Source organism: Mustelus asterias, chromosome 2 (assembly GCF_964213995.1).
Source record: "Mustelus asterias chromosome 2, sMusAst1.hap1.1, whole genome shotgun sequence".
Taxonomy (NCBI): Eukaryota; Metazoa; Chordata; class Chondrichthyes; order Carcharhiniformes; family Triakidae; genus Mustelus; species Mustelus asterias.
In genome coordinates, this window is record NC_135802.1 from 119,055,530 (window position 1) to 119,074,916 (window position 19,387).

General features: G+C 45.2%; 1 protein-coding gene across 3 annotated transcripts in view; it reads left to right on the top strand.

Annotated features, from left to right (window-relative positions):
• Positions 1–19,387, top strand: part of LOC144510730 (triple functional domain protein) — a 589,246-nt gene that overhangs the window by 448,431 nt on the left and 121,428 nt on the right. For all 3 annotated transcript variants that reach the window (XM_078240506.1, XM_078240513.1, XM_078240521.1), the window contains one exon: positions 2,138–2,381. In XM_078240506.1, coding sequence (XP_078096632.1) covers positions 2,138–2,381 — 244 coding nt within the window. The remainder of the gene's footprint in view (positions 1–2,137; positions 2,382–19,387) is intronic.

The window sequence follows — 19,387 nt, forward strand, 5'->3', positions numbered from 1 at the left end:
GTTTAATAATATCCTTTCTTGTACACAGTATTCCAAGTGTGTACTTACTAATATCTTGTACAACTTCAACAAGATGTCCCAACTCCTGTATTCAATGTTCTGACCAATGAAACCAAGCATGCCAAATGCCTTCTTCACCATCTTGTCCACCTGTGACTCCAGTTTCAAGGAGCTATGAAACTGCACTCTTTGATCTACCAAAATGCATCACCTCACATTTATCTAAATTAAACTCCATCTGCCATTCATCGGCCCACTGGTCCAATTGACCAAGATCCTGTTGCAATCCTAGATAACCTTCACTGTCCACTATGCCACCAATCTTGGTGTCATCTGCAAACTTACTAACCATGCCCCATAAATTCTCATCCAAATCATTAATATAAATAACAAATAACAGTGGACCCAGCACCGATCCCTGAGACACACTGCTGGTCACAGGCCTCCTGTTTGAAAAACAACCCTCTGCAACCACCCTCTCTCTTCTGCCGTCAAGCCAATTTTGTACCAATTGGCTACCTCACCCTGGATCCTGTGAGATTTAACCTCATGCAACAACCTACCATGTGGTACCTTGTCAAAGGCCTTGCTAAAGTCCATGTGGACAACGTCAACTGCATTGCTCTCATCTACCTTCTTGGTTACCCCTTCAAAAAACTCAGTCAAATTCGTGAGACATGATTTTCCACTCGCAAAGCCATGCTGACTGTCCCTAATCAGTCCTTGCCTCTCTAAATGCCTGTAGATCCTGTCTCTCAGAATACCTTCCAACAACTTACCCACTACCAACATTAGGCTCACTGGCCTGTAGTTCCCAGGCTTTTCCTGCAGCCACTACCAACATTAGGCTCACTGGCCTGTAGTTCCCAGGCTTTTTCTGCAGCCCTTCTTAAACAAGGCACAACATTTGCTACCCTCCAATCTTCAGACACCTCACCTATATGATTAGAGGTTTAGATAGGGTGGATAGTGATAGCCTTTTTCCTCTGATGGAGAAATCCAGCACGAGGGGGCATGGCTTTAAATTGAGGGGGGGTAGTTATAGAACCGATGTCAGGGGTAGGTTCTTTACCCAGAGGGTGGTGAGGGATTGGAATGCCCTGCCAGCATCAGTAGTAAATGCGCCTAGTTTGGGGGCGTTTAAGAGATCCGTAGATAGGTTCATGGACGAAAAGAAATTGGTTTAGGTTGGAGGGTCACAGTTTTTTTTTAACTGGTCGGTGCAACATCGTGGGCCGAAGGGCCTGTTCTGCGCTGTAATGTTCTATGTTCTATGTTCTATGTTCTATGGCTTTCAAGGTAGATAAATCCCCGGGACTTCTAAGTTATTATCTGAGCAAAGTTTCTCCTGAACTTCCGAATGTAATGTAGGAAATGCAGGCAGCAAGGTTCTACAGCAGTGATTATGGGCCAGGACACAGTGGAGAGCTCCACCATTCTTCTTCGAATGGTGTCATGTGATCTCATAGTCATTGAGTGTACAGACTGAGCCTCTGTTTAAAATCTCATCTGCACCTCCCCACAGTGCAGCACTCCCCAGTAATGCACTTAAGTGTCAGCCCAGATAGTGTGCTCAAATCTCCAGAGTGAGACATGTATTCACAACCTTCGCAATCTGGTGCAAGTGCCAGTATGGAACTTGCATAAATTAAGTGTCAGCAAGTGAGCGAGAACTAAAGTATGCCTTGCATTTACATAGCCCCTTTTGTAGCCCCAGCACTTTACAGTCAATGCAGTAATTTTTGAAATATACTCACTTGTTTTAGAGGAAACACCAATGTGGCATCAGCAACTGGTCCTTAAGGTTCCCCCACTCAAACCCACTTTCTGCACGCCTGACACCACTGCATGGACAGGCCAGTCTCCTCTTCAACCTTGATGCCACTTTGACAAGATACAATGGTAGAAATGTATAAAACTAGTAATTAGAATTCTGACTCAAGCTTTTTAATACAAATTTATTTGAAATAAATTGTGTGGTTTGCTCAATGCAATCCTTAAATATTTATTGATATCTTTTGTTCGACAATTTTTCATTTATGAAGAAGTTTTCAGGTTTGTTTCTGTATGAAAGATCTGATTTTTCATATGGTCAGTATGTTGCATCATTTTTGTGTTTCTTTTCCTTCCTCCACAGTTGTCAGGTGGCTGCGAGTTAACAGTCGTTATCCATGATTTCTCAGCAACCAACAGCAATGAATTGAGCATTCGCCGGGGTCAGACTGTGGAGGTTTTAGAGAGGCCTCATGATAAACCCGACTGGTGCCTGGTCCGGACAACTGATCGGTCCCCTGCTGCAGAAGGAGTTGTTCCCAGCAGTGTTCTATGTATTGCACATTCACGTAGCAGTATGGAAATGGAGGGTATTTTCAACCATAAAGGTAAGATGGATATTTATGATTCTGGTTTATATTGTGTTTATCTTTGATTTGAGTTACATTGGAAAAATATAATTAATTCAGAAACTGTTTGATCTATCTGAGGTGCTTTGAAGTCCAGCTACAGTCGGTCCATTTGGTGTTTGTTTGTTTGGATTGCCTGTGGAACACAATTAGCCAGACTTCTAGGGCCAGATTTTCATGCATCTGGATGTGTTGGAATGGAGGTGAGAGGTATTTAAAAATGGTGGGCGGAATGGAATTCCAGAATTCCTACCCCCCATTCCCATCATGTGGAATTTTATGACTCAAGCTAGGAATGTAGGTAAGCTAACCCACACACAGCAATCCTGCACTTGCCTATCTCATTGCAGGGTAGGAATTTTAGACCCCCCCCATTGTTTTCATGGAGATAGCCTCATTTTGTTAAGAGGTGTGGTGCACAGACCCTCAGAGGTGTTATGGGCCATTAGGAAGCCTAGCCTGGAATTTGTAGCCTTTGACAAATAAATTCAAAAAGTGTTGACAATTGTATCTCTTATAATGTAAAGTCCATCCACTGAATTTTGGAGGGAATGAAATTAAACAAATGGACATGTGTTCATGCAACTTCAGAGACTACTGTATGCAGTCTAATTATGAATGCTTGTTTAAGCTAAAAACTACTAATGAACTTTGCTCACCAGGTGTGTTTTACACAGTTGTGAAGACAACTGTGTGCATTGTTTGACAGTTTTATGAATGTTTTGAAGAGGTTTTTGAATGGCTGTTTGCACATTTGACCATTTTATGAGCATTTCAAAGACATCCCAGTGTTAGTATAGGGCTCTTGAGTTACGTCATAGTGGATACAGGTTGAGTGGTTGTGGGCAATTCAAAGGGTATTTTGAAGGAGCATGGGAGATTTGAGGGGGTATGCAGGGGAAATGAGGGGTGGACGAGGGTTAGGGTGACAAACACTCATTTACAGAAATGATCCAATGTCCTAGCTTGCCAGCTTCGGCATCTGCCTGCCTCTGTTTCCACCTCGGGCCTGCTTTTAGAGATGGAAACCCAATCTCCAGATCACCCTCAACTCCCCGCCATGACAGTAACATGGGTCGACACTGTCATGTGGGAAGCAATGTCGGAAATGGCCCAACTCACGATTTCAACCTTAAGGATGAAAATCTGAGCCCTATTCTCATTTTTGGGAGCTCTACTCCTGTTGGTAAGATCAGCTGACATTGGAACAATTTGTTGATATGCTGGTTCACTTCTCTCCCGCTGGCACCCAATTCCAAGTTCAACAACTGCACTTAGAATCATAGAACTTACAATCAGAAGGAGGCCATTTGGCCCATCGAGCTTGCACTGACAACAATCCCTAGGCCCTATCCCTGTAACCCCACCTGTTTACTAATTTCCCTGACACTAAGGGGCAATTTAACATGACCAATCCGCTTGACCTGCACATTTTTGTGGAGGAAACCAGAGCACCCAGAGGAAACCCACGCAGACATGGGGAAAATGTGCAAACTCCACACAGTCACCCAAGGCTGGTATTGAACCTAGCACTGATGCCGCAGTGCCAAACTCTGTGCCACCGTGCCGCCCTCAGAGATCCTATAGGGATGGCCAAAATTGCTTCTTTTAAGCCATTCACAGTCGTGCAACTGTAGAGATAGACCAGTGTGGAACCAGTTCTATGTTCATGTAGGCTACTGACTGCTTCACTGGAGGTGAGCACTTTGTCTTTCGCGCTCCTGTGAACTTCTGTATGCCTATGTTTGGTATTGATATCAGTAACATTGGGGAACACAGCTAGCAAAAACTGAAGCAAGTGAATGAAGTGAAGAAACACATTTAAATGTCATCTGTAATCTGCATTGTAATTTGGGGAGTCTCAATTTTCGTTGCTAACCTGTAATAGCAGGAGGGCCACTCCAGTATGGCAGTTAAAGATTGTGGTCCACTTATTGAATTCGTTGCTAACTATAAAGTTAGAAATCTAACAGCTTCCACGCAAATCACAATCTTATTCCTATCAGCGGGTTGTCGCTTGGTTTTAATGGAGGATTCTAATTCACATATGTAGAGTTGCACAAATCGAGCATTCTTTAAGCGCAAGTGGGAATTACAGCAACTTAGTGTGGCGGAGGGGGGGGGGGATGGTGTCTATGCACAGGAAAATCTTCCTAGAAGCAGGGGCCTGAAATTTCTTGAAAATATACATCACTATTCAATCACAGAAATTTCTGGGAAATATAGATTATGATTTATTATGCCATTTTCTCTGCTGTGCCAATATCCTCACAGAAACCATTAAAAACTAATTAAGTGAATTATAATAGTTCTTCACCTTCCCCACCCTCTCCCTCCAATCAGAGCAGCAACAATGGCAACTTTTCTGGGTAAGAAGTCTCACAACACCAGGTTAAAGTCCAACAGGTTTATTTGGTAGCACAAGCCACTAGCTTTCGGAGCGCTGCTCCTTCATCAGGTAAGTGGGAGTTCTGTTCACAAACAGGGCATATAAGGACACAAACTCTGAGTTTGGCTCTTTGTTTATTACAGAATGTTTATTTCCTGGGTCTATCTATCATGTGATTTGAAATGGACCCTGGTACGTTGGGAAGAACAACAATTTGTTGGGATTGACTATTGCTACAAAGAGTCTTTGCATACATCAATCAGTAGTTGGTGTTTGTGTGTTTTGAAAGACTTGCAAAAAGTAAACCCTGCAAAAATCTCATTCAACAAAATTAAAAGTTATCAAATTGAAAATGATTTTTCCTAAATACACAAAGATCAAGTTAGTGATTTGTCAATTATCATCGTTATTGTGGCTGTCCCTCGACTTGAGGATGTCGTCTATTCAGGGTCACATGTTTCTACAATAAAAGCAAAAGCGGATGCTGAAATCTGAAATAAAAACAAAATGCTGGAAAATCTCAGCAGGTCTGACAGCATCTGTGGGGAGAGAAGAGCCAACATTTCGAGTCGAGATGACCCTTCATCAGAGCTGCTCTGACGAAGGGTCTTCTAGACTCGAAACGTTGGCTTTATTCTCTCCCCACAGATGCTGTCAGACCTGCTGAGATTTTCCAGCATTTTCTGTTTTTGTTGTCGCAAATTTCTACCATGGGTCTTCATGCCAATTCTTGACTTGCTGATCTTGTAGAACATCTCATAAGTTAGTAGGATCCAGAGTGCAGGACACGCTTCCCTTTCTTTCTTTCACTGCTGCTTCTCTTTTTCAACATTAAAGCATTTGGACTCATAGCATGTTGCAGCTTGATGGGAAAGTTGTCACCATTATGAATGATTGATAGCAAGCTCCTTCCAGTCAGTAATGTCAATGTTGCCATTCTTCAAGGAGAGCTTCATGGTGTCTTTGAAGTATTTTCTTAGTTCTCCCTGGATCACTAGCTGGCCAATTGAGAGTTGAGAAACCAGGACCTAATGGGAGACACCCAGACAGATTGTCCAGCCCATCATAGTTGATTTTGTTGGAGTTTGCCTGGATGCTTGCAGAGATGGTTTCAAGAAGGACGCAAGCATTTGTTCAATGACCCTCCCATTGAATCTGGAAGATGTGTTGGAAATATTCCACTTTGTGTGTCACTGATGCACATTCCAGTACTGGAGTGTGGTGACAAGATCTTGTGGAGGATTTAGTTGTCAAACACTCACTGCAATAGTTTTCAGATAGCTGAGCTGGCACAGCTGATCTGGTGAAGGATCTCCTCGCCAATGGTGGCTTTTTGAGAGAGGTAGCTGCCAAGGTATGGGAAATGCTCGACATATTCCAGAGTCTTCCTGCAACATAATTGGAATATTTGGCTGACTAGGCCAGGTTTTCTTGTTTGCAGAGTTGAAGAGATCAAGAATGGCTTGCAATTCTGATGCACAGTAGTTACCCACAAACTGTAAATTATGTAAGTCTATGGAGGTCAAATTCGTTTTGGCACAGAGGCAGCTGAGGTTAAAGAGATTTTCATCTAGGTGGTATTTAATATACACACCAGAGGGGAGCTAAACTTTGATTACGTGAATAGTCACTGTCAGGTAGATTTCAAATAGCATAGAACATTACAGCGCAGTACAGGCCCTTCGGCCCTCGATGTTGCGCCGATGAGTGAAACCAATCTAAAGCCCCGCTAATCTACACTATTCCAATATCATCCATATGTTTATCCAATAACCATTTGAATGCTCTTAATGTTGACGAATCCACTACTGCTGCAGGCAGGGCATTCCACGCCCTTACTACTCTCTGAGTAAAGAACCTACCTCTAACATCTATCCTATATCTCTCACCCCTCAATTTAAAGCTATGTCCCCTCGTGTTAGCCATCACCATCCGAGGAAAAAGGCTCTCACTATCCACCCTATCTAATCCTCTGATCATCTTGTATGCCTCTATTAAGTCACCTCTTAACCTCCTTCTCTCTAATGAAAACAACCTCAAGTCCCTCAGCCTTTCCTCATACGATCTTCCCACCATACCAGGCAACATCCTGGTAAATCTCCTCTGCACCCTTTCCAACAGTTCCACATCTTTCCTAAAATGCGGCGACCAGAACTGTACGCAATACTCCAAATGCGGCCGCACCAGAGTTTTGTACGGTTGCAGCATGACCTCCTGGCTCCGAAACTCAATCCCTCTACCAATAAAAGCTAGCACACTGTACGCCGCCTTAACAACCCTATCAACCTGGGTGCCAACTTTCAGGGATCTATGCACATGGACACCCAGATCCCTCTGTTCATCCACACTACCAAGTATCTTACCATTAGCCCAGACTCTGTATTCCTGTTACTCCTTCCAAAGTGAATCACCTCACACTTTTCCGCATTAAACTCCATTTGCCACCTCTCAGCCCAGCTCTGCAGCTTATCTATGTCCCTCTGTAACCTGCCACTTCCCTCCGCACTGTCTACAACTCCAGCGACTTTAGTGTCATCCACAAATTTACTAATCCATCCTTCCACGCCCTCATCCAGGTCATTAATAAAAATGACAAACAGCAGTGGCCCCAAAACAGATCCTTGCAGTACACCACTAGTAACTGAACTCCAGGGTGAATATTTCCCATCAACCAGCACCCTCTGTTTTCTTACAACTCGCCAATTCCTGATCCAAACCACTAAATCACCCTCAATCCCATGTGTCTGTATTTTCTGCAAAAGCTTACCATGGGGAACCTTATCAAACGCTTTGCTGAAATCCATATACACCACATCAACCGCCTTACCCTCATCCACCTCTTTGGTCACCTTCTCAAAGAACTCAATAAGGTTTGTGAGGCACAACCTACTCTTCACAAAACCGTGCTGACTATCCCTAATCAAATTATTCCTTTCTAGGTGATTATAAATCCTATCTCTTATAATCCTTTCAAAAACTTTGCCCACAACAGAAGTAAGGCTCACCGGTCTATAATTACCAGGGTTGTCCCTACTCCCCTTCTTGAACAAGGGGACAACATTTGCTATCCTCCAGTCTTCTGGCACTGTTCCTGTAGACAATGATGACACAAAGATCAAAGCCAAAGGCTCTGCAATCTCCTCTCTAGCCTCCCAGAGAATCCTAGGATAAATCCCATCCGGCCCAGGGGACTTATCTATTTTTACCCTTTCCAGAATTGCTAACACCTCCTCCTTATGAACCTCAATCCCATCCAGTCCAACAGCCTGCATCTCAGTACTCCCCTCGACAACACTGTCCGTCTCCTGTGTGAATACCGACGAAAAATATTCATTTAGTGCCTCTCCTATCTCTTCAGACTCCATGTACAACTTCTCACTACTGTCCTTGACTGGCCCTAATCTTACCCGAGTCATTAAGACCATAAGACCATAAGACATAGGAGCGGAAGTAAGGCCATTCGGCCCATCGAGTCCACTCCACCATTCAATCATGGTTGATTTCAACTCCATTTACCCGCTCTCTCCCCATAGCCCTTAATTCCTCGAGAAATCAAGAATTTATCAATTTCTGTCTTGAAGACGCTCAACGTCTCGGCCTCCACAGCCCTCTGTGGCAATGAATTCCACAGACCCACCACTCTCTGGCTGAAGAAATTTCTCCTCATCTCTGTCCTATAGTGACTCCCTTTTATTCTAAGGCTGTGCCCCCGCGTCCTAGTCTCCCCTGTTAATGGAAACAACTTCCCTACGTCCATCCTATCTAAGCCGTTCATTATCTTGTAAGTTTCTATCAGATCTCCCCTCAACCTCCTATACTCCAATGAATATAATCCCACGATCCTCAGACGTTCATCGTATGTCAGGCCTACCATTCCTGGGATCATCCGTGTGAATCTCCGCTGGACCCGCTCCAGTGCCAGTATGTCCTTCCTGAGGTGTGGGGCCCAAAATTGCTCACAGTACTCCAAATGGGGCCTAACCAGTGCTTTATAAAGCCTCAGAAGTACATCCCTGCTTTTGTATTCCAAGCCTCTTGAGATAAATGACAACATTACATTTGCTTTCTTAATTACGGACTCAACCTGCAAGTTTACCTTTAGAGAATCCTGGACTAGGACTCCCAAGTCCCTTTGCACTTTAGCATTATGAATTTTGTCACCGTTTAGAAAATAGTCCATGCCTCTATTCTTTTTTCCAAAGTGTACGACCTCGCACTTGCCCACGTTGAATTTCATCAGCCACTTCTTGGACCACTCTCCTAAACTGTCTAAATCTTTCTGCAGCCTCCCCACCTCCTCAATGCTACCTGCCCCTCCACCTATCTTTGTATCATCGGCAAACTTGGCCAGAATGCTCCCAGTCCCGTCATCTAGATCGTTAATATATAAAGAGAACAGCTGTGGCCCCAACACTGAACCCTGCGGGACACCACTTGTCACCGGTTGCCATTCTGAGAAAGAACCTTTAATCCCAACTCTCTGCCTTCTGTCTGACAGCCAATCGTCAATCCATGTTAGTACCTTGCCTCGAATACCATGGGCCCTTATTTTACTCAGCAGTCTCCCGTGAGGCACCTTGTCAAAGGCCTTTTGGAAGTCAAGATAGATAACATCCATTGGCTCTCCTTGGTCTAACCTATTTGTTATCTCTTCAAAGAACTCTAACAGGTTTGTCAGGCACGACCTCCCCTTTTACTCTTTTACTCCTGACATACCTATAGAAAGCTTTAGAGTTTTCCTTGATCCTACCTGCCAAAGACTTCTCATGTCCCCTCCTGGCTCTTCTTAACTCTTTCTTTCGGTCCTTCCTGGCTAACTTGTAACTGTCAAGTGCCCTAACTGAGCCTTCATGTCTCATCTTAACATAAGTCTCCTTCCTCTCCACAAGAGATTCAACCTCCTTAGTAAACCACGGTTGCCTCAAATGACTGCTTCCTCCCTGCCTCACAGGTACATATTTATCAAGGACGCGTAGTAGCTGTTCCTTGAACAAGCTCCACATTACAATTGTGCCCATCCCCTGCAGTTTCCTTCCCCAACCTATGCCAGCAAAATCTCGCCTAATCGCATCATAATTTCCTTTCCCCCAGCTATAACTCTTGCCCTTCGGAATATACCTATCCCATTCCATTGCTAAGGTAAACGTAACCGAATTGTGGTCACTGTCACCAAAGTGCTCACCTACCTCCAAATCTAACACCTGGCCTGGCTCATTACCCAGTACCAAATCCAATGTGGCCTCGCCTCTTGTTGGCCTATCTACATACTGTGTCAGGAAGCCTTCCTGCACACATTGGACAAAAACTGACCCCTCTAAAGTACTCGAACTATAGCTTTTCCAGCCAATATTTGTAAAGTTAAAGTCCCCCATAACAACTACCCTGTTACTTTCGCTCCTATCCAGAATCATCTTTGCAATCTTTTCCTCTACATCTCTGGAACTTTTCGGAGGTCGATAAAAAAACTCCCAACAGGGTGACCTCTCCTTTCCTGTTTCTAACCTCAGCCCAAACTACCTCAGTAGACGAGTCCTCATCAAATGTCCTTTCTGCCACCGTAATACTCCTTGACTAACAATGCCACACCTCCCCCTCTTTTACCACCTTCCCTGCACTTACTGAAACACCTAAACCCTGGAACCTGCAACAACCATTCCTGTCCCTGCTCTATCCATGTCTCCGAGATGGCCACAACATCGAAATCCCAGGTACCAACCCATGCTGCAAGCTCACCCACCTTATTCCAGATGCTCCTGGCGTTGAAGTATACACACTTCAAACCACCTTCCTGCCTGCTAGTACACTCCTGCGACCCTGAAACCTCATCCATGACCTCACTACTCTCAACCTCCTGTACACCGGAGCTACAATTCAGGTACCCACCCCCCTGCTGAATTAGTTTAAACCCTCCCGAAGAGCATTAGCAAATTTCCCCCCCCAAGATATTGGTACCCCTCTGGTTCAGGTGCAGACCATCCTGTTTGTAGAGGTCCCACCTACCCCAGAAAGAGCCCCAATTGTCCAGGTATCTGCATCCCTCCCTCCTGCACCATCCCTGTAACCACGTGTTCAACTGCTCTCTCTCCCTATTCCTCTCCTCTCTATCCCATGGCACGGGTAACAAACCAGAGATAACAACTTTGTTTGTTCTAGCCCTAAGCTTCCACCCTAACTCCCCGAATTTCTGCCTTACATCCCCATCCCTTTTCCTACCTATGTCTTGAGTGTCTATGTGAACCACAACTTGTGGCTGGTCCCCCTCCCCCTTAAGGATTTCGAAAACACGATCCGAGGCATCGCGGACTCTGGCTCCTGGGAGGCAACACACCAACCGCGAGTCTCTCTCGTTCCCGCAGAATCTCCTATCCGTCCCTTTAACTATGGAGTCCCCAATGACTAATCCTCTACTCCTCTCCCCCCTTCCCTTCTGAGCCACAAGGACAGACTCTGAGCCAGTGACCTGTACACCATGGCTTACCCCTGCTAAGTGTCTCTCTCTTCCCCCCCCCCCCCTTCCCGCCCCCCCCAAACAGCATCCAAAAGTGTACTATCCCCAATTTCTACTACATTTCTTGTTTCCCACCCCACTTGAACGGCTCCCTGTACCTTGGTGCTGTGGTCAGTTTGCTCGTCCTCCCTTTCCCTACCCTTCTGAGCTACCGGGCCGAACTCTGCGCTGGAGGCACAGCCCTGTTGCTTCCCCCAGGTAGGCTGCTCCCCCCAACAGCACTCAAACAGGAGTACGTATTTTTAAGGGGCACAGCCACTGGGGTACTGTCTAGTACCTGACCCTACCTCTTCTTATTCCTAACCGTGACCCACTTGTCTGTCTTCTGTGGCCCCGGTGTGACCACCTGCCTGTAACTCCTATCTACCACCTCCTCATTCTCCCTGACCAGACTAAGGTTATCGAGCTGCAGTTCCAGTTCCCTAATGTGGTCCCTTAGGAGCTGCAGCTCGACGCACCTGGCGCAGATATGGACGTCCGGGAGGCTAGCTGACTCCAGGACCTCCCACATCCGACACTGAGAACAACAAACTGGCCTCTCACTCATAATTCCCCCCTTTCTTCCAGTTACACAGGAAAAACTATCTAAATCTACCCTGCCTCTGCCTGTTTACGCCGAAGCCCGATGAGCCAAAGCCCTTCAGCTGTCACTCTGCTCCCTGCTCACTCCACTGCCCGCTCTCAATGCTGCCCGCTGGATACCGCGGCCCGCTTTTTAAACCTCCCGCGCGCTAAAATAAAATTCAAAAACCCTTCCCACAACACCCCACGTGCGGCCTACTTCCGGTCTAGATTTTCAAAGTTTAAAAATAAATCAATAAATAAACCAAGCCCGCAAAAAAGTGATTTAAAAGTCGATCTCTTACCCCAGCACCCCTGTAACAATTCGCTCCTCCTTGCCTCTCAGGATGGGGGCTATCGCACAATCTTGCTTGGCCATGGTCCAAACCTCCTCTACAAGACAGTTACAATCATATCATCATGAAGCAATTTCAGGATTGTGATGAAGCTTCTTGGACATTCAAATCTTTGGAGCACAATCCACAGAGTCTTATGATTTACTGAGTCAAATTGTTCGGTCAAATCAATGTATGCAATGCTCTTGTTCTCGACCTTTTTTCTTTGATTTGTCTGGCAACAAAGACACTGTCAGAAGTTCCTCTGGAAGGCCTGAAGCCACACTGTGGCTCTGGAATGATTTCCTCAACCACAGGAAGTGGATAATTCTGAAGAATATGTGTAAGGATTTTTTTGCATTGGAGAAGAGAGAAATAATTCAATAGTTTTCACGCTGTGATTTATCTCGTGTTTTGAATCTGGGAGAGAGTTCCTTTTCGTCCCAGATCTGTAGGATGAGTGTATGGTGCCTTGATGTGAGAACAGATCTACCAACTTTGAATACATCAGCTAGAATACCACGGGCCCTCTGAGTTTGTTGTCATTCATCGCTTGACTGCTTGTGGCAGCTCTCCCATCGACAATGGGTCATCCAGGATTTCTACCACAGGATACTGGGGATAGCCTGGAGAGTGTCAGCTGTCACTGTGGAGTCACAGTTGAGAAGTTGTTCAAAATGTTATTTTGATTTTTGACAGATGGCATTGTCATCCTTAAGGTGAGAGGCACCATCATGTGAGTAATGGGAATTTTGCCCATTTTACATTGCCGCCTTCCACCTTTGCAGCTGGTGGGAAGCTTCCTTTGCTTGTTCTGCCATTGAGTACTTTTTGGACCACACTTTTTCTGGCACCTCTGACTGACCTTGCTGTCAAGGGAAGCCTTTCCAGAAGCAAGGAGCTCCTGATGGCATCACTTGAGGGATCGTCGGAGCACACAAGCTTCTCCATCACCTCAAGGTAACGATCACAAAGATCTTGGGAGCGATTCTCCCACCCCGCCAAGCTAGTTTTCTGGTGCAGCAGGTTGGGAGAATCTCGTGCCCGGGCACACGTGGGATTTGCGCATGCGTTCCCGCCACGCGCGCATCTCTCAGCCCCAGATTTCTGGCGCCATCAGATCTGCACTGGAAATCGGCGGGAAGACAGGTAAGTAATTTTAATCTAATTTTAATGTTATTTAAATGTGATTAGCAGGCCCGGGAATGAATTCTCCAGGCCCCCTAGCCTCTGTCACCCTGCTGGTTATTTCACTCCAGCGGGGTTTACAGTAGCTCTCCACTTACGGGGAACTAGCGGGACGACCCTGCTGGAGTGAAGGGGGACAATCAGATGGTTGGGCAGTATGGGGGTGGTGCCCCCTGTGCATGGGCACCCTGGCAGTGTCAGCCTGTGCCCCCTGGGAGTGCCCAAGGGACAAACTGCCTATTCTCAAGGGGTGCCTTGGCACTGCCCACCGAGCGTCGGGGAGTGCCAAGGGGGCAGGGCCTATTGGGCTGGGGCATGGGGGCGATCGGTGGGGGTGGGGGGTCCTGCTGCCACTCAGTGGGAGTGGAGGGAGGCCAGCTATCTGGGGGAGAGGGCGGGGGGGGGGTCAGCCAGGGGATGGGGTCTACCTGCAGGGGAGCAGGGGGGAATCATCACTTGCAGGGTGCTGGAGATAGGGGTGGTCTGCCTGCGGGGGAGGGGGGATCAGCACTGCTGGGTGGTAGCTGTTTGGGGGAGCTGGAGATCGGGGCTGTCCGGGATGGTGGTTGAGGCTGGTCCGGGAATGGTTGGGGGGTGTGTGATCGGGCCGTGGGGGGTTGTTGGGGGGGGGGGGGGGGGGGGGGGGGAGGTTGGGTGGACAGCACTGTGGGGGTCCTGGGCTGGCCAGTGATCAAGCTGGCCAGCAAACTGCAGGCTGACAGTGCGGGGCCACTGCACATGCACAGAGGCCTGCTGATTTCAGCTTTCCAGCGAGAATAGGCCCCACCCCCTGAAATCTAATGATATTCACGCTGGTAGCCTATGCATTGCGCAGAGTGTGGGACATTCTAGTCCGAACTCCCCCTGAAAAAAAAGCGTAAATTACTCCAGTTTTCCCGCGAATTCAACATTTAGAATTTATTTGGGAGAATTAAATGAGTTTTAACTTATTGGCCATCGGCTATGCCATCATCCTCTCTGTGATGCATTTAAATCATCTTTCTAGTAACTTCTGCTTTTCAATTCACCACAGAACAGTTTATTTTGTTGTTAATGTGATTGTATCATTTTCTATGCACACTGAAATATTAAATCTCTTTAAATCTAAGCCAAAAAAAAACATTGTCCTTGTGGAACCTTTATTCCTGAAACAAACTTTCAGCCTGAGCAACAATTTATTTAAGCACAGAATCAAGGAACAAGCAAATGTGCATACTTATAAATCAAAAGACGACTGGGAAAATACCATAGAAGCACACTAAGAGAAGCAATAAATACTGAAGAGTGAAAAATTACCCAAGGAGGGATTAATTAAAGGGTCATGCAGTCCATGAAACATGCCCTGCTGTTTTTAACAATGTTTATATTTTGTATGTGGGCCAACATGCTACTTTAATGTACGGCTGAGTCAGAACTGAAAATGCCAGGTCTGGAATTTGTCTAACGTTGACAATGTTCTGGGTAAGTGGGCAGTTTGAAGTTGCTTAAAATTTAGAGAACCGAGTGGAAATCCCTGCATTTCCTGGTTCAACTCCAGCAATAGTACGAGGTGACAAACCTTGTTGTTGCCAATCTGCTTCAGGTAACTGGATATAAATGAGTCAGCTGCTTCCCTACAGAAAGGAGTTGGATAAATACGTGAAGTGGAAAAAATTACAGAACTATGAGGAAAGGGATTGGAACTAATTGCATGGCATTTCAGATAGACCAAATGGCCTCTTACTGTGCTTATCATTCTGTGATTTCTCTTGTGTGTAGTTTTATCCTAATCTTCCCTTATTCAAAGCATGTTTTGATTTGTCCATTGTCAGTTCAAGAACTTGCAGATCTTAAAATTGAATCCCAGTAGCAACAGACCTCCCAGCACCATCAATTACCTCTTGGTGGAGGAAGGTGAGAGTATGTGAGTTAAAGAATTAATTCCCAATTATATACAGCAATCCAAGGAGAAATTCACACGCATTAGATTTCACAATTATAATAAATCAAATACCCTGTTCATAATTCAGTTTGCTTCAATAAATTTATGTCAAGTTTAATAACTTGCTCAAAGGCCATTCTCAACACTGTAATATGCCTCATTTCCTCATCCATGTGGGCAGATGATTAACTTTTCTTTTAAAACTATAGTGGATTCTGGGAAACTCCTATTTCCGAATACATATTTCCCCCTTTTGAATCACAAAAGAGGGAGCAAACTAAATCCTGATCTGGAAAAATCTCATGGCTGTGAAGGAGCCCCAGAGATAAGAGGGCCGGAATTTTACCGTCCTGCCTGCCACAGGAATTGGAGCGGGAAATGGACGGACCGTGGAAAGGTCCGTTGACCTCGGACAGGATTTTACAGTTTTGGGATGAGCGAGGCCATAAAATCCCGCCCAAGAAGTAGAAGAGGCTATTTACAAATACCTCTGCTGTAATTACTGCTGTAAATATTTTAAAATTGTGTGAAATATTTTTGAGATTTAGTATCCTGGAAACAGTTCATGCATTCCACTGCAAAAGCAGCACTTGGAATTTTAAAAATGTCTACAGCTCTATGATTTTGATTTAAAATCCTTGATGCCAGTGAAGTGTTCTGGAGTTTAGTTATAACCCAGCCTCCTGAGATTCACAAGGAATACTGATACAGCCTCTCTCAGTCCAGGCACTGTGTCTTATACCAAAGGAGCACTTGTCCCAGTGGCACCGAAATTCCAAAAAAATTAAATATCTTGTCTGCATGGCGTTACTAATTGATTCAAATGCTCTATTTTATACTTTCATAACTGTATTGCACCAATAGATTGTGCAGAAAATTACAATGAAAAGTTTGTACTCTTCATTAAAATGGGCTGTCCAGTGGATCGCACATTTCTTTAATTAACAATTTGACAAATTTGCTGACTTTTGATTTTGGATTTTAACATGATGAAGTTTGAAGATGCATGTTAATCACATAACTCAGACTGGTATTCTTAACTGTTATTCTGAATTAAGATTTCTGCTGAATGTGAGTGGCACATGCTTTTTCTAATGGAATGTCATTGCATTCAATGGCCAGGATTTTGGCAGGACTAGAAAGTCAACAGATGTTTGGTCGCCTCTCTGTGACGGACGGGTCCCACTGAGGGTGGGGCCAGAAAGACCCGGTCAATGGTGGGGCAGCAGTATTTGTGAACGACTGTCGGATATTTAGGCTGGATTTTCCTGACCCTGATCAGGCTGAATTTTCCTGTTCCTGATCAGGCTGGAACAGACCCATGCCAGTAAATAAAATGGCTGGGATGTGCATGGCTGGAGGTCCCACCTCCATTTCAGCCATTCCCAAGGGCAGGTTAGAGCATGGGTTTTGGAACAGGCCCACACCTATTATGAGGCCAATTAAACTCATTCTTATAAAAAGCCCTTCTCCCATAACTTTTTTGTTTAAAAAAAACTGCAGAGAAACATGATTAAAAATACATTTCTTAAAGGCACAGTATTGTTTCATTAGCAGCTGCGTGAATCAGACCAGCTGATTGGAGGCAAGGACTATTTCTGGGGCATGTCACAGAGGCTGGTAGCGTTTAATTGTTGTTCAGTTTAACGGGTTCACCCAGTTGAAGTTAAAGTTGTAGCAGCTTATCACAGGTGAAAGGAGGTGTCAGCATTAGAAAGCATTATAAAGAACTTTGAAGGGCAGGTGATTGACACCTTTGTAGTATCACGTGGGCAAAGGATTTGGCTGCAAAGACTGTATCTGAGCAACAGGAAGGGTACAGGTAAAATGGGTGCTGAACCCTCATAAGCCAAGGCCATTGGATTTGAGGAGCAGCAGCCTGCATGGGAAGGACAGAGCACCAGGTATCAGGAAGCAGATGAGAGGAACAAGTGACAGAGGAGAAACTACCCTGAGGCATGATCAACAAGCAGAGACAAAGATATCTGGAGATAACTGTGTTGAAAGAGACTGCAATTTCTAGGCGGATGATTACAGACATCTGTGCTCTCATCAGTGTAGATTCCTGAGGCACTGCAGTGCATCACCCAGGTGACACACGTTTTCTTTATCAATGCTGGAAACACATTAGAAGCACAACTGATGTTGCATCGTGGGCTCAGATGCCACATCAGAATCACAACTGATGTGGCATTGTGGGTCCAGCCCCTTGTGCCGTGAGATGATGCTCTGCAATACCTCCCCTGCAAGTGTGTCAGTCATTCTGGTGGTCTGCTCCTGAGAGGTGTCAACCTTGGGGATAGTGAGGCTCTGGAAGGGGGTAGCTCATCAGTGGGGGAACAAGAAATTGTGGAGGAAGAGAGATTGGAGGTGGAGGGAGATTACGCTAAACAGAGGGGTTCCCTTGCTGCATAATGAGGTAGCCTCCTCTTGCCAGCTCCTTTCCTTCATGGTTCCAGCTCTCTGACTAGCCTGTGCCATCTCAGGTCTCTGTGGTGCAGTGCAGGCTTTGGCACAGACTCTCTTCCTCAGGACAACCAACAGCTTCAGTGATGGGTGTCTGAAACCCATTCCTGCCCTCAGTAACTTTAATTGGACAGGAAACCTATGTCCATATCAATTAAAGGCACAGCTAAGGGAAAATCCAGAACTCAGTCAGCTTCCCACCAGAGATGGATTTGTGACACACAAACAGACCTGTCTCCTATTTCTGTCTTCAAGGTGAAAATCTGGCCCCATTTTAAAGCAATAAAACAAGCTTGTAGCCTAGTGTTTTTCCTTAGAAAGGAAGAGAAATTTGTCAGGTGAAGGAAGCTTTGACAAAAATTTGGGAACAGGTTACCTCTCAATCTTGGAAGGTCCACATCTTTGACAATAAATTACCTTAAAAATTAGGAAGTTGGAAAACGTTTTTCACAGTAAATCTCCAAGGCTCTGGTTCCACACAATCTAAGCCTGTATGTTTGTCTTCCCCTTACCTATACTTGCCCTCCAGAATTAACCTTGCTTGCCTGCTAGTTCTTGAAACTATTTTAAAACATTTTCCCTCTTAATTTCTTCAGCATTTTCTATGTTTATACAGCAGTTATTCTGAACCAGCATCTGTATTTGCACAGCTGAGTAACTTGATTGCTGTGCAAAGCTGATTTATAAAGGAGGCATTTAAAGTCTTTATGTTTAGACAGAGTTCAACTCTTGAATATCTTGCAAGTTGTCAGTATGATCCTGCATTTGGATTTAAAGCTAATGGATTCAAATTTGAGTCTTATAAGTTTAAAAAAAAAACAGGTTTTGATCAGGTGTAAGCCAGTCAGTCCCTCAAGCTTGATCCACCATTCAGTTTGATTGTGGCTGATCTGTATCTTAACTCCCATCTACCACCCAACTCCCATCTACCACCCTTGCCTAACAAAAATATATCAATCTCAAATTTGAAATTTTCAAGTGACCCCCCCAGCCACATTAGCTTTTTGGTGGAGAGTTTCAAATTTCCATATACTTTCTGTGAAGAAATGTTTCGGATATCACCCCCGAACGTCTTAGCTGTAATTTTAATGTGGTGCCTCTTGATCCTAGACTACCACCAGAGGAAATCATCTCTCTCTGCCCTATCAACCATTTATCATCTATAACACCCCTGGGACATGGGTGTCGCTGGCTGGCCAGCATTTATTGCCCATCCCTAGTTGCCCTTGAGAAAGTGGTGGTGAGCTGCCATCTTGAAACACTGCAGTCCATGTCTGTGGGTTGACCGATTAGGGAGGGAATTCCAGCATTTTGACCCAGCGACTGCGAAGGAATGGCGATATGTTTCCAAGTCAGGACAGTGAGTGGCTTGGAGGGGAATTTGCAAGTGATGGTATTCCCATGTATCTGCTGCCGTTGCCCATCTAGATGGAAGTGGTCATAGATTTAGAAGGTGCTGTCTAAAGATCTTTGATGAATTGCTGCAGTAGGTGGATACCATCTTGTAAATAGTACAACTGCTGCTGCTGAGTGTCAGTGGTGGAGGGAGTGGATGTTTGTAGACGTGGTGCCAGTCAAGTGGGCTGCTTTGTCCTGGATGGTGTCAAGCTTCTTGAG